Raw genomic sequence first — 12032 nt, 5'->3', positions numbered from 1 at the left:
TTATAAATATTGGGAGGATAACACCAAGAGTTTGGGGTATGCTCCTAAACCCAAGGCCCCGATAAACCAAACATCCTAAAATCAAATAGATCTAGATATGAGCTAGATGATTTAAAATCAAATGAGCTAGATAAAGGGTTTACTCACTTGACTAAGCAATTTCTTCGTTAATCCTCTACCACTGAATTTCTTTATTTTTTTCTTTTTTCCTTTCTTTTTTTTTGAGACGGAGTCTCGCTCTGTTGCCCAGGCTGGAGTGCAATGGCACAGTCTTGGTTCACTGCAACCTCTGCCTTCTGGGTTCAAGCAATTCTCCTGCCTCAGCTTCCTGAGTAGCTGCGATTACAGGCACCTGCCACCACGCCTAGCTAATTTTTGTATTTTTAGTAGAGACGGGGTTTTGCCATGTTGGCCAGGCTGATCTTGAACTCCTGACCTCAGGTGATCTGCCTGCCTCGGACTCCTAAAGTGCTGGGATTACAGGCGTAAGCCACCGCGCCCAGCCAATGAGGGATACATTTCTAATCATTGCTTCTTTTACTTCAAACCATGGTAAAAGGACCTAACAAATGATGCCTTTCTAGAAGAGTGAAGGCCTCCTGGCAATGTTTTCTTTAACCCATGATGTGGGTTAGAGGAGTGAACCAATGTTTTGTTTTTGACTGATTATGAAGCAACGCATGTAGCATTAAAGTTTCTTACCTACTTTGGGCCTTCATCTTTTATCTATCAAAGTATAAGTTTATCCATGTATAAGGCTGGCTGCAAACTCCTTCACAAATAAAAGTATACCCCATAAGTGCACATAACAGACCCCTTTTCCACTTCTATTGTTTGTAGAGGCATAAGGAAGACAAAAAATATTGAAAGATAAGAGTTTCATGGTAGTAGAAGTCTTAATCTGTGAACTGGGGAAAAGCTGTTCACATCAAGGATGCCATTTTCTTCTTGGGAGAAATTTCCCAGGGTAACTTTACCTCAAAAGTTCCAATGGGTGCACTGTTCCAAAAGTGTGGAGGGACCCTTCTCATTTGCGAGACCATGAACCCAAAGCCCAAGGTCCTGAAGTTTTGTTGTAGTGTGGATGACAAGGACAGTCTTCTCCAATATTTCCAGAAAATTCAAACCTTAAAAAGCTTTCTTTACCGGGTGAAAATACACTGTAGCATAATAATCTACTGTTATAACATCAGCCCTCTTGCATGGGAAAGCTTTTATACAACCAGAATGACAAATTGGAATTCAAATAACAATTGAATGAAATCCCCTTACAAAATGTTTAAATGGCCCACCCGGTGACCAAATGTACATGAAGCTTTGATTGTCTTCCCAGGAATATGGGACTAAGCATTGGTTATAAACTATTTTAAACAATTTCAATATCAGCTGGTTTAATATGAAAATCTGACGAAGTATTTTCTTGGTATTTAATTAAATTTTTGCTTGTTTTACTTGGGTTAGTAGCTTTATGCAAGGAAATTTCATTCGAAGCAATGAAAAACAACAACCAGGGCTGATACTGACTACTAAAAACTGTTTTAAAATCAGAAGGAAAAATAATATGGATTTCAGGCGTTCCCAGGTTATAAATGGGTTTTCCGCATGTTTGAAACCAAAAACAAACTTTCCTATAGAAATATCAGTAAATCTAGCAAAGAAATAACACACCCCAACCGTGTCATAGCCTGTCTTAAATAAGGGGAAAACATGAGAGCACTAGTAAGAGGCAAGTAAAGGGTGCTTTGCTTTACAATTGATGGAAGCTCGCAGGCTTTGTTCTTGGCTGCCCCACGCAGCCAGCGGAAGGCAGGCCAAGGAGGAAAGAGCCCGGCCTCCCCGGTCCCCGCAACTACAACTCCCAGGATGCCGCGGCGCAGGCTCCCTGCGGGTGCAGGCTGGGCTCAGCTCCGCTGGACCCGCGCTGGGGAACTCTGGCCTCGCTGCACTCATGGCTTCTCCTAGCAAGGCAGTGATTGTTCCCGGGAACGGAGGCGGGGATGTGACCACCCATGGCTGGTATGGCTGGGTGAAAAAGGAGCTGGAGAAGGTAAGCGCCCAACGCCGCTGCTCCGTGAAGTCAGCCTGGAGGGAGGGACGGCGGGAGAGGACTGAGGGCTGAAGTTTGAATAGGCGTCTAATCCCCTCCAGCAAAGCCCTGTGTGTTTTCCTGCCTCTCCCCCGCTGCCTTCTCTTAAAGTCTGAGCTAGTGGTCGAATTTTGACTGGTAAAACTGCCTGGAAGACTTCTCTGAGGGCTCAGCCTTTAGAGTTAAAGGAACCCCTTTGAACTACCGAGGATGAGCCCCCGAGCCCCGCCCCCCGTATCTGCTGCTGGTTCAGATTTGGGACTTCCCAGATAATTTTACGTGTTCACTGCTCCCCGCTTCAGCTTTTAAAAAATTAAATATGCTATACTTAATATATACAAAGGATATACGTAACATGCGTCTACATTATGAGGCATAATGTAATGAATTACCAAACTAAAATCTGGGACATTGCCTATACATCATCTTCCAAACGACCCGTATGTCTACCCATCTCAGTCCCGTGCCATCCTGAATTTTTTTCATCTGCTTCTCTTTTTAAAATTACTTTTCAACCTATGAATATACCTTTTAAACAATAAACTGTTCTATTTGGCTTCTTGGTGAGCTTTATAAAAGTGGCATCTTACTGTAGGCTGACCTGTGCCGTTTGATTTTTATTTTTTAACCCTCTTCTGTAACCAGGCGGTAAGTCGGCTCCCTGGGTTGCTGTCCTCTAGAGCGGGTCTCCAGAATAGATTGCAGCGCTGTGGCTGAAAACCTTGGTCAGAGTTACAACCCCAAAGGTCAGGGCTGGAGCTTCTGAGAGTATGCTGTCTCCAAATTTCTGTATCACGTTCCTGTGCCACGTTTTACCTACTCCCTGGCACACAGTCTATTTGGCTCCAGGTCAGTCTGTCTAGAACACATTTGTTCATGCCTCTCTATAGATGCAGGCCTGTAGAGGCAAATATGGGTGTACAAATGCAGATATAGGTCTCTCTATTGAGATCAGCAGAGCTGCCTAGATACAGAAATACAGATGGAGTTCGTGCGAAAGGATGGTCACTTAACCTACTTCATTTCATAACACAAGTTAATACTGAATTGGTAACGATCATATCAGGTGCCTCATTTCTTATTAGCAAAGTATTAGTTGTAATTAAGCTCTTTATTATAGCTTTTTCTCCCCCCCTCATATCATAGATACCTGGTTTCCAGTGTTTGGCTAAAAACATGCCCGACCCAAGTAAGTTTTAAACTTGTTTTTAAACAGCCTCATCTTGTTGGGTTTTGATATTACCATTTTTGTGGTAGAGAACAAGAATATCATAGTGGAGGAACCAAAGATGCCTGTATACCTAAGAAAGAATAAGGCAAGCAGCTTGGGGAGGAGGGTGTGAACCAAAAGCCATAGAAAATTCTAGTAAGGATCAGGAAAGCACCTGGGCATGGTAAAATTTAATTTTCAACTTTGCACCAACTTGATTTTTCCCTTCTATATGTCTACAAATATTTTCAGGCAGAATTTGTGGGTATTATACCTGAGGCATAGGTATAAAACTTTGCAGCATCTATTTGAGATCCTAATGTTTAAAAATGTCATATTGCTACTTTTGTTCTGGGTATGCCTATGACTTGTCTCAGGAATCCCCTTTTTGGAAAGAATGAATAAATGTGTGTGAATTTTAGAATGTTGCAAGAGTTTTTTTGCTTTTTTTTTTGAGATGGAGTCTCACTCTATTGCCCAGGCCAGAGTGCTGTGGCGTGATCTCGGCTCACTGCAACCTCTGCCTCCTGGGTTCAAGTGATTCTCCTGTGTCAGCCTCCCAAGTAGCTGGGATTACAGGCATGCGCCATCACGCCTGGCTAATTTTTTTTGTATTTTTAGCAGAGACGGGGTTTCACCATTTGGTCAGGCTGGTCTCGAACTCCTGACCTCAAATGATCTGTCCACCTCAGCCTCCCAAAGTGTTGGGATTATAGGTGTGAACCACTGCACCTGACCAATAGCTTTTTTTTTTCAAGTTTGAAAGTTTACATTAAAATTTCAGAGTTATATTTTATTATTTCCTTAGTATTTTCTTACAAGAACATGGTAAACAAAAAAAAAAAAGAGAAAAGAAAAACTATTTACCAAAACTGTGGACTTGGGTCTTTCAAGTAGTAATACATAAATCTTTGGCTCTGTTAATACAGTCTGGTCTCCTGCTGTGGTCCTGCAGTTTTAAAAGTTGTGAATTGCTGAATAGTTGCCTGTTTGAAAGGTGGGGCAGCGTTGGATTCAGGCTACCACTATCAAATGACAGACTTTTTCTTTACCCTGAACCTTAAGTTACAGCACGAGAGAGCATCTGGCTGCCCTTCATGGAGACAGAGCTGCACTGTGATGAGAACACTATCATCATTGGCCACAGTTCTGGGGCCATCGCGGCCATGAGGTGCGATCTTTGTTAAACTGCTATCCCCTTTGTGGGCTCCAGTCATGCTTGCTTGAGAAATACCTTGCGTATATCTTAAATTTCTGTTGCAGAGGAAACAGTGCTGACCTCTAAAGTGGTAACATAATCTGTCCTAATTCCTTCCTGGTTTTGCTAGTGGATTGAAAAAAAACAAAAAATCTGCTCTTATTGAGATGCAGTGATCCTTTTAAAGCATAAGTGGCTGCAAACCCCAGTGGCTTCCCATCAGTCAGCTCTGATTCTGTCTCTACAGACTCTCCTTCTCTCCTCCCAGCCAGGTTTACTGACCTCATTGCAGTTCCTGGAACATGCCAAGTACATGCACATCTTAGCCTGCTCTCATCCTTCTACCTGGGATACTCTGGCCCTAGACACTGCATGGCTTTCTGTTCCCCTTGAAGTGTCTGCTCAAATGTCCCCTTTCAGTGAAGCCTTCTCTAATCACTCCATGTGAAACGGCTTCCTCACTCTACTGGCTCCTATCTCTTTTATATCTTATTATCTGCAGCACTTTTTACCATCTGACATCCTGTTTATTTCTTGTCTGTCTCCTGCCAATAGAATGTAGACTCCATGAAGGCAGGGCTTTGTTCACTCTGGCACTGAAACCCCATTGCCTAGAAGAGAGCCTGGCATATGGTAGATTGTGTCTGCAGTGTTACTCACCTGCGAATCCCCAGTCCTTAGGGTTCGTGGGCACATCCCTACTGCTCTCATTAGAATATTACATCTCCCCTTTTAGCCTTATAAGGCCTAGTGGGTAGGGACTTAGCTGGCTGAATAAGCTAAGTTTAGCCTATAAGGGTTGAGTTTCTTTCATATTTGCTAGGCAAAATGACAAAGGATAATAGTTTTTATTTGTCCCAAGCAGTCACTTAGGCTGTCACATGAATTGCATGTCAGGGAATCTTGCCAAATTTCATAACTTTTCAGCCACACTGATTAAAGTTACAAGAGTATTTCAGGATGGAGCTACAAAATTATGGTACACTCCTAGTGTAAGGATGTTTATATGTTGCCAGGGGTTGTCTGGAAAAGGAAGAGCTCCTTGTATTATTGAATTCTGTTCCAACTCAAGGCCAACTGCATTTTTCTCAAGCCATTGATTAGTAAAGATGTGCCTGCTTTTAAAGATCCTTGAACTCACTGCAGGATTCTTAGCAACCTTCTAAGAATTGACTTCTAAAGTTAAAGGAGGCAAGGAGAAAAATGGATGCCAAAACGATTGGGTTAAGGTTGCAGAATTTCCTATTGACAAAATCATAGAGGACTACCCTGCAGATGACTCTAATCATGAAAGGGAAATCGTGCCTTTCCAATGGAGAAATCAGGTGGATATCACTTTAAGCAAATGATCAAACTTAATCTCACCAATAACAGACTGGCATCATGTGTCCCCTGATGTGATGGCATGGGAAGGACACAGCATCACCTATGTAGTATCCTTGCCAGAAATGTTTACCTCAGTCTAGTTAGGAGGAAACAGACAATCCTATTTAGAGGATAATGTACAAGACAACTGGCCTAAACTCTTAAACAATGTTAATGTCATTTAAAACAAAAAATTTTAAAGTGACTGAAGAGCCATGAAAATAAAATGCAATGCATAATCCTTGACTAGATCTAGGATTGTAGAATGTTTTAAAGGGCATTTTTGTTACAGTTGGGGAAAAATGAATACAGATAATATTGCTGTATCAATGTGAAATTTATTGGGTGTAATAGTGGTACCATGGTTAAGGGAGTGGCCTTCTCAGGAGATACATGCTAAAGTACGGGTGAAATGTGACAAAATTAATGAATCTAGGTGCTTGTTCTTTTTTTTTTGTTTTGAGACAGAGCCTCCCTCTGTTGCCCGGGCTGGAGTGCAGTGGCACAATATCGGCTCACTGCAACCTCTGCCCCCCAGGTTCAAGCAATTCTCCTGTCTTAGCCTCCCGAGTAGCTGAGACTACAGGCACCTGCCACCACACCTGGCTAATTTTTGTATTTTTAGTAGAGACGGGGCTTCACCATATTGGTCAGGCTGGTCTTGAACTCCTGACCTCAGGTGATCTGCCTGCCTTGGCCTCACAAAGTGCTGGGATTACAGGTGTGAGCCACCGTGCCCGGCCTAGGTGCTTGTTCTTTCAACGTTTCTGTAGGTTTGATATTTTTCAAAATAAATAGGGAAAAAAGTTTAGGCCCAAGAACAAAATACCAACCCTAACTCTTTCTTGGCACAAAGGCCCCTTGAAATTATTACTACTATGTGTCTTTCCTTATCCCAGTCTTTGCTGAGGGAGACTGCTCTCTGCAAATATAACTGGTTTTTGCCAATAAAGGAGACTCACTCTACTGGCTCCTATCCTCTTTATATGTTATTATCTGTAGTACTTTTCACCTAGATCTAGTCAATCCTAGATCTAGTCAAGGATTATGCATTGCATCTGACATCCTGTTTATTTCTTGTCTGTCTCCTGCTTACTTTTAATGGCAAAAACTGCAATTACTTTTGTACCAACCTAAGAGTTAGCCGGGTGTCTACTTGCCAGGCACTGTAATGGGCACCAGGAACACAAAGATCAATAGGACTCATGCCTGCCCTTAAGGAGCTGACAATTTATTGAGAGAAATGTACATAAGACAACACAAATGAATAATATAAGGCAATGTGGAGTGTGTGGTAACAAAGGTACATTTCTGGTATTATACAGTGTTTCTTAAAATACAGTTCACAGACCACTTGCATTAGAGTCATCTGGGTTGAAGGAGGGATCACGCCTTAAAATGCAGATTCTAGGCCTTAATGCCAACTTTCTGAATCAGAGACTGTGGGTCTGAGCCTGAGAATCTGCATGTTCACCAACCAAGTGACACTGATGCATACTAAACGTGGATGGATTACACATTTTTTGTTTATTGGGAAAGGTTTGCACAAGTTTCAACTACCTTGAAAAATGGGTAGTGGCTGGGCGCGGTGGCTCACGCCTGTAATCCCAGCACTTTAGGAGGCCAGGGTGAGTGGATTATTTGAGGTCAGGAGTTCAAGACCAGCCTGGCCAACATGGTGAAACCCTGTCTCTACTAAAAATACAAAATTAGCTGGGCGTGGTGGTGCATGCCTGTTACCCCAGCTACTCAGGAGGCTAAAACAGGAGAATTGTTTGAACCCAGGAGGTGGAGGTTGCAGTGAGCCAAGATTGTGCCACTGCACTCCAGCCTGGGTGACAGAGTGAGACTCTGTCTCAAAAAAAAAAGAAAAGAAAAATGAGTAGAAGCTCATCCAGTAGCCAGGGTTGGGCTTATAGTTCTGCAGTTTCCTTGCCATTTTTCACATCAACCTCAACAGCAGGTAGCACGTGCTTTCTGTAGGCTACCTCAAATGAGTTTTTAAGTAGTTTATTGACTTTTTGGTGATCAGAGGTAACATTATATATTAGCTGACATCATTTTTCTTTCTCCAGGTATGCAGAAACACATCGAGTATATGCTATTGTATTAGTGTCTGCGTACACATCAGACTTGGGGGATGAAAATGAGCGTGCAAGTGGTAAGTCCAAAGGTAGAAATCTGAGCAAAGCCCTTCTCTAGACATGGGGCTGTCTGTTCAGGTTGTAAAAACAGTGCTGTCTTTCAGATAGGCTAAAAAATTCTAATAGCATATGAGAAAGATTTACCACCTATCTTTGGATATAAGTTTGCACTTTGATTTCTTCCCAAGCTGTAAGTCTACAATTGAACCCTAGAGGCCTGGTTTTAGTTGAACCATATACCACCTCTTCACGAGTAACTGTGGTATCAAGCCCTACAGATTTGAAAAAAAAAGAAGTGCTTCTAACTCACACGGAGGCTCTGCTCCTTTGTGTCTCTATGTGGGTTGCCAGTAGGTATTTTAGAATATCTAGAAGGGAGATTATCCATGGGCACTGAAAGATCATTTTTTTTCCCCATAGGATACTTCACCCGCCCCTGGCAGTGGGAGAAGATCAAGGCCAACTGCCCTTACATTGTGCAGTTTGGCTCTACTGACGACCCGTTCCTTCCCTGGAAGGAACAACAAGAAGTGGCCGATAGGTTGGAAACCAAATTGCACAAATTCACTGACTGTGGCCACTTTCAGAACACAGAGTTTCATGAACTGATTACTGTGGTAAAGTCTTTGCTGAAAGTACCAGCATAGACTATATGATTTCTGCTATTTTGCATCCCAGTATAGGAGTAGAATAATATCTACTATCAGCTGATTACTAGACACATAGAACATCCAGTTAAGTTCCATAAGTGCCTGAAAAACAAACACAAGTTTCAACATTCAATCTAAGTTACAAATAGCATTTCCATTTTCCATAGACTCTAAAGCTCCCCAAATTGCTATGAGCTACCACGGTATTTTCCTCATTTGATAAGAAACATAAGGACAGCTTAACTACCCTTCTCTATCCGAAGTGAGTCAGAAACAGAACCCAGGTTTCCTGATTCCCACTCCTGAGTAAAATTAAATAGGTTTTATGTATGTTGCAGGTATTGCACACTTTTCCTCTTTGAAATCAAACTTTTCTATTTCACTGGGGAAAGAAAACATGACTGAAAGTCCAGAGTGTTAGCTTAGAACTCAAAATACTAGCTGCTGTTTCAAGCTGGCCCCGGACATTAAACTCAGACTAGGGCCTTCACCTCTGACACTTGCCCCTAAGTCCTTCAGACATGTTGAGAGAGACTGAGACAGGAGTCTTCCGGAGTCAGGCAGGAAGGAGAAGCACAGCAATATACATTCATAATATACGTACAACTGACTAGATTTGTTTGAGACAAGAGTGGTGGGATCAGAGCCATGTGGAGAGCTCATGGCCTGTCTAAATTGTTGCCATGTGGAAATGGGGCAGAGTGTTGCCAATTTTCTGATTTTTTGTGTGGAAAAAAATCTCCAAATTGTAGTTTTTAAATTTGGGGAATGCATATATATATATATATATATATATATATATATATATATACACACACACACACACACACACACACACACAATCCATGTACATATGGAGTATGTAAGTTGGCAATAACAGTATACATCAAAAAATTTACAAACACTGCAAGACAAATAAAATCCAAGCCATCCATTTGTGACCACAGTCATAAGCATTCACTTAGCCAGGGGCTTTTAGATAATTATCTGTGAAGTCTGAGAAAAGACTAAGATAACCAAGATGAACATAATGTCAAAGGACGAAATCATGGGGACAATTTGGATTTTGTTCCAAAGATGAGTGTTTTTAAAAAGAACCTTTCCATACTTCATGTTCTGTTATATAGAGTTAAACCTTTTAACTTCCATGGCCCTTTAGATCTCTTTCAAGCACATTCCATTTTCTTCTGATCGTACTTCCTCAGAAAACCTTTTTTTGGCTGGGTGTGGTGGCTCATGCCTGTAATCCCAGCACTGTGGGAGGCTGAGGTGGGTGTATTGTTTGAGGCCAGCCAGGGCAACATAGCAAGACCCCATCTCTACAAAATATTAAAAAATTAGCTAGGCATGGTGGTGCACACCTGTAGTCCTAGCTTCTTGGGAGGCTGAGGCAGGATTGCTTGAGCCCAGGAGTTTGAGCCTTCAGTGAGCTATGATCGCGCCACTGTACTCCATCCTGGGTGATGGAGCGAAGAACCTGTCTCTTAAAAAAAAAAAAAAAAAAAAAAATTTTTTAATTAAAAAAACCCACCCTTTTTCATTTCCCAACATTTTTTGGCTATTATGATAGCTATGTGTTACTTCAAATAATTTCCAGTGAATCCACACTTGATGCTGCAAAGCCTAAGTTTGCTGCAGAAATATAATTTCCTACACTTCATGCCTAAAGGAGATTCAGAGCTATCACTCAAAACCAAAAGTCTTGGTTTTTAAATGTGCTTAGACAAAAAAAATCAGGAAAGGTACCCTAATCGTTCAACAGCAATCATCTTTGGGGAATGGGCATTTTGGTAGGTACAGTGTGGTGGACATCCTTATTATTATTTTTGAGACAGTGTCTTGCTCTGTCTCCCAGGCTGGAGTTCAGTGGCATAAATCTCAGCTCACTCTAACCTCCGCCTCCCGGGTTCAAGTGATTCTCATCTCAGCCTCCCAAGTAGTGTGAACTAAAGGCATGTGCCACCACGCCTGGCTAATTTTTGTATTTTTAGTAGAGACAGGGTTTCACCATGTTGGCCAGGCTGGTCTCGAACTCCTGGCCTCAAGTGATCCACCCACCTCAGCCGCCCAAAGTGTTGGGATTACAGGCATGAGCCACCATGCCCGGCCCCTTATTTTACTTTATCCTCCTGATTATTTGAATTTGTTACACTAAGCATGTATTTTATAATAAAAAATAATTAAGATTTAAAACAATGTATTTGACTACTAAAAAGCAAATTATATAAATCAGTTGAATAATAATGTTGTTAAAGAGGCTGTTTAGCACTAATTTGACCAAATCTATAGTCAAAGTTTGATTCTACTTGAAGTTTTTGGAAATTTGCTGTTGTGTTACTTATTCTTTGCCTTGTTCTCTGTGAAGTCCTTTCCTAAAAAAACAAACTTGTACAATTTAGTTCACAAAACTTTGTTGACCTCTTTCTCTGTAGAAATGAAAACTAAATATATATAATTGAGAAATAATTCTGATACTCTTCATTCCTATAAAAGTAATTAAGATAGACTTATAGGATTGTTGAACTTTGCTGCCAAATATAGTAACCAGTAACCACAGCTAGCTGTAAAATTGAAAATTCAGTTCAGTCAAACTAGCCATATTTCAAGTGCTCAACAGCCACTGGTGGCTATTGGTTACCTTACTGACCAGCCAATATAGGCTATTTCCGTCATTATAGAAAGCTCTACTGGACAACATTGGTCTAGGACATATATTTTGTATTTTCCCCTCACCCACCATCCAATAATGAGTAATAGCACAAAGTAAAAGTGACTTAATTTGAAATTACTTCTGTTTGGTTAGTTTGCTTAGCTGATCACCACCAACATCATAGGTCTATAAATCACCCAACTAAGATCAGGGGTGTTTCATGGGAAAATCAACACAAACTATTCATTAAAAACCACAGAGCCATGGACTGTCATTTCTGATTTCTGTTTGATTCTTTGTGGTCATCATTGAATATACAGGGGCCTCTATACACTCTGGGGAGTATCTATTCTCAGGTGAGCAAAATACTGAATACTGAATGGAAATCAACTGTAAGTATTAGGACTTCATATGCAACTTGAATTTTTGGTGCTGTCCGGATTCTAGAGCCCCACAATCTGTTTTGGTTACAGTTTATCCCTGTAGGATAAATGATCCGTTTAACTATTCATCAGAGGTGCTGTATTTTTAAATTGTCTCTTGTCTCCTTCAGTTAATTTTCAGAATTAAAAACATGCTGTGGGAAAAAAGCTTGAAGTTTCTCTTTATTGGTGAGGTAAGGAATACTTTTGTTTCAGCTATTGAATGTTAAGCTCTAAAAACCAATCTTTAGCTATAAAGACATAAGACAAAGTCTATATTTAAAACATATAAGCTGGTTTCTTCTCA

General features: G+C 41.1%; 1 protein-coding gene across 1 annotated transcript; it reads left to right on the top strand.

Moving 5' to 3' along the window:
* The first annotated feature begins 1857 nt into the window (after window positions 1-1857).
* Window positions 1858-11577, top strand: RBBP9 (RB binding protein 9, serine hydrolase). Its single transcript, XM_004061858.5, has 5 exons — window positions 1858-2047; window positions 3233-3275; window positions 4362-4467; window positions 7935-8020; window positions 8424-11577. Exons 1-5 carry the CDS (start codon window positions 1949-1951, stop codon window positions 8648-8650), a joined length of 561 nt encoding a protein of 186 aa, XP_004061906.1. The 5' UTR covers window positions 1858-1948; the 3' UTR covers window positions 8651-11577.
* The last annotated feature ends 455 nt before the right edge of the window (window positions 11578-12032 follow it).

This window comes from Gorilla gorilla, chromosome 21 (genome assembly GCF_029281585.2).
Source record: "Gorilla gorilla gorilla isolate KB3781 chromosome 21, NHGRI_mGorGor1-v2.1_pri, whole genome shotgun sequence".
Lineage (NCBI taxonomy): Eukaryota > Metazoa > Chordata > Mammalia > Primates > Hominidae > Gorilla > Gorilla gorilla.
Note: the sequence above shows the minus strand (reverse complement) of the source record. Positions and strands in the feature narration are given on the sequence as shown.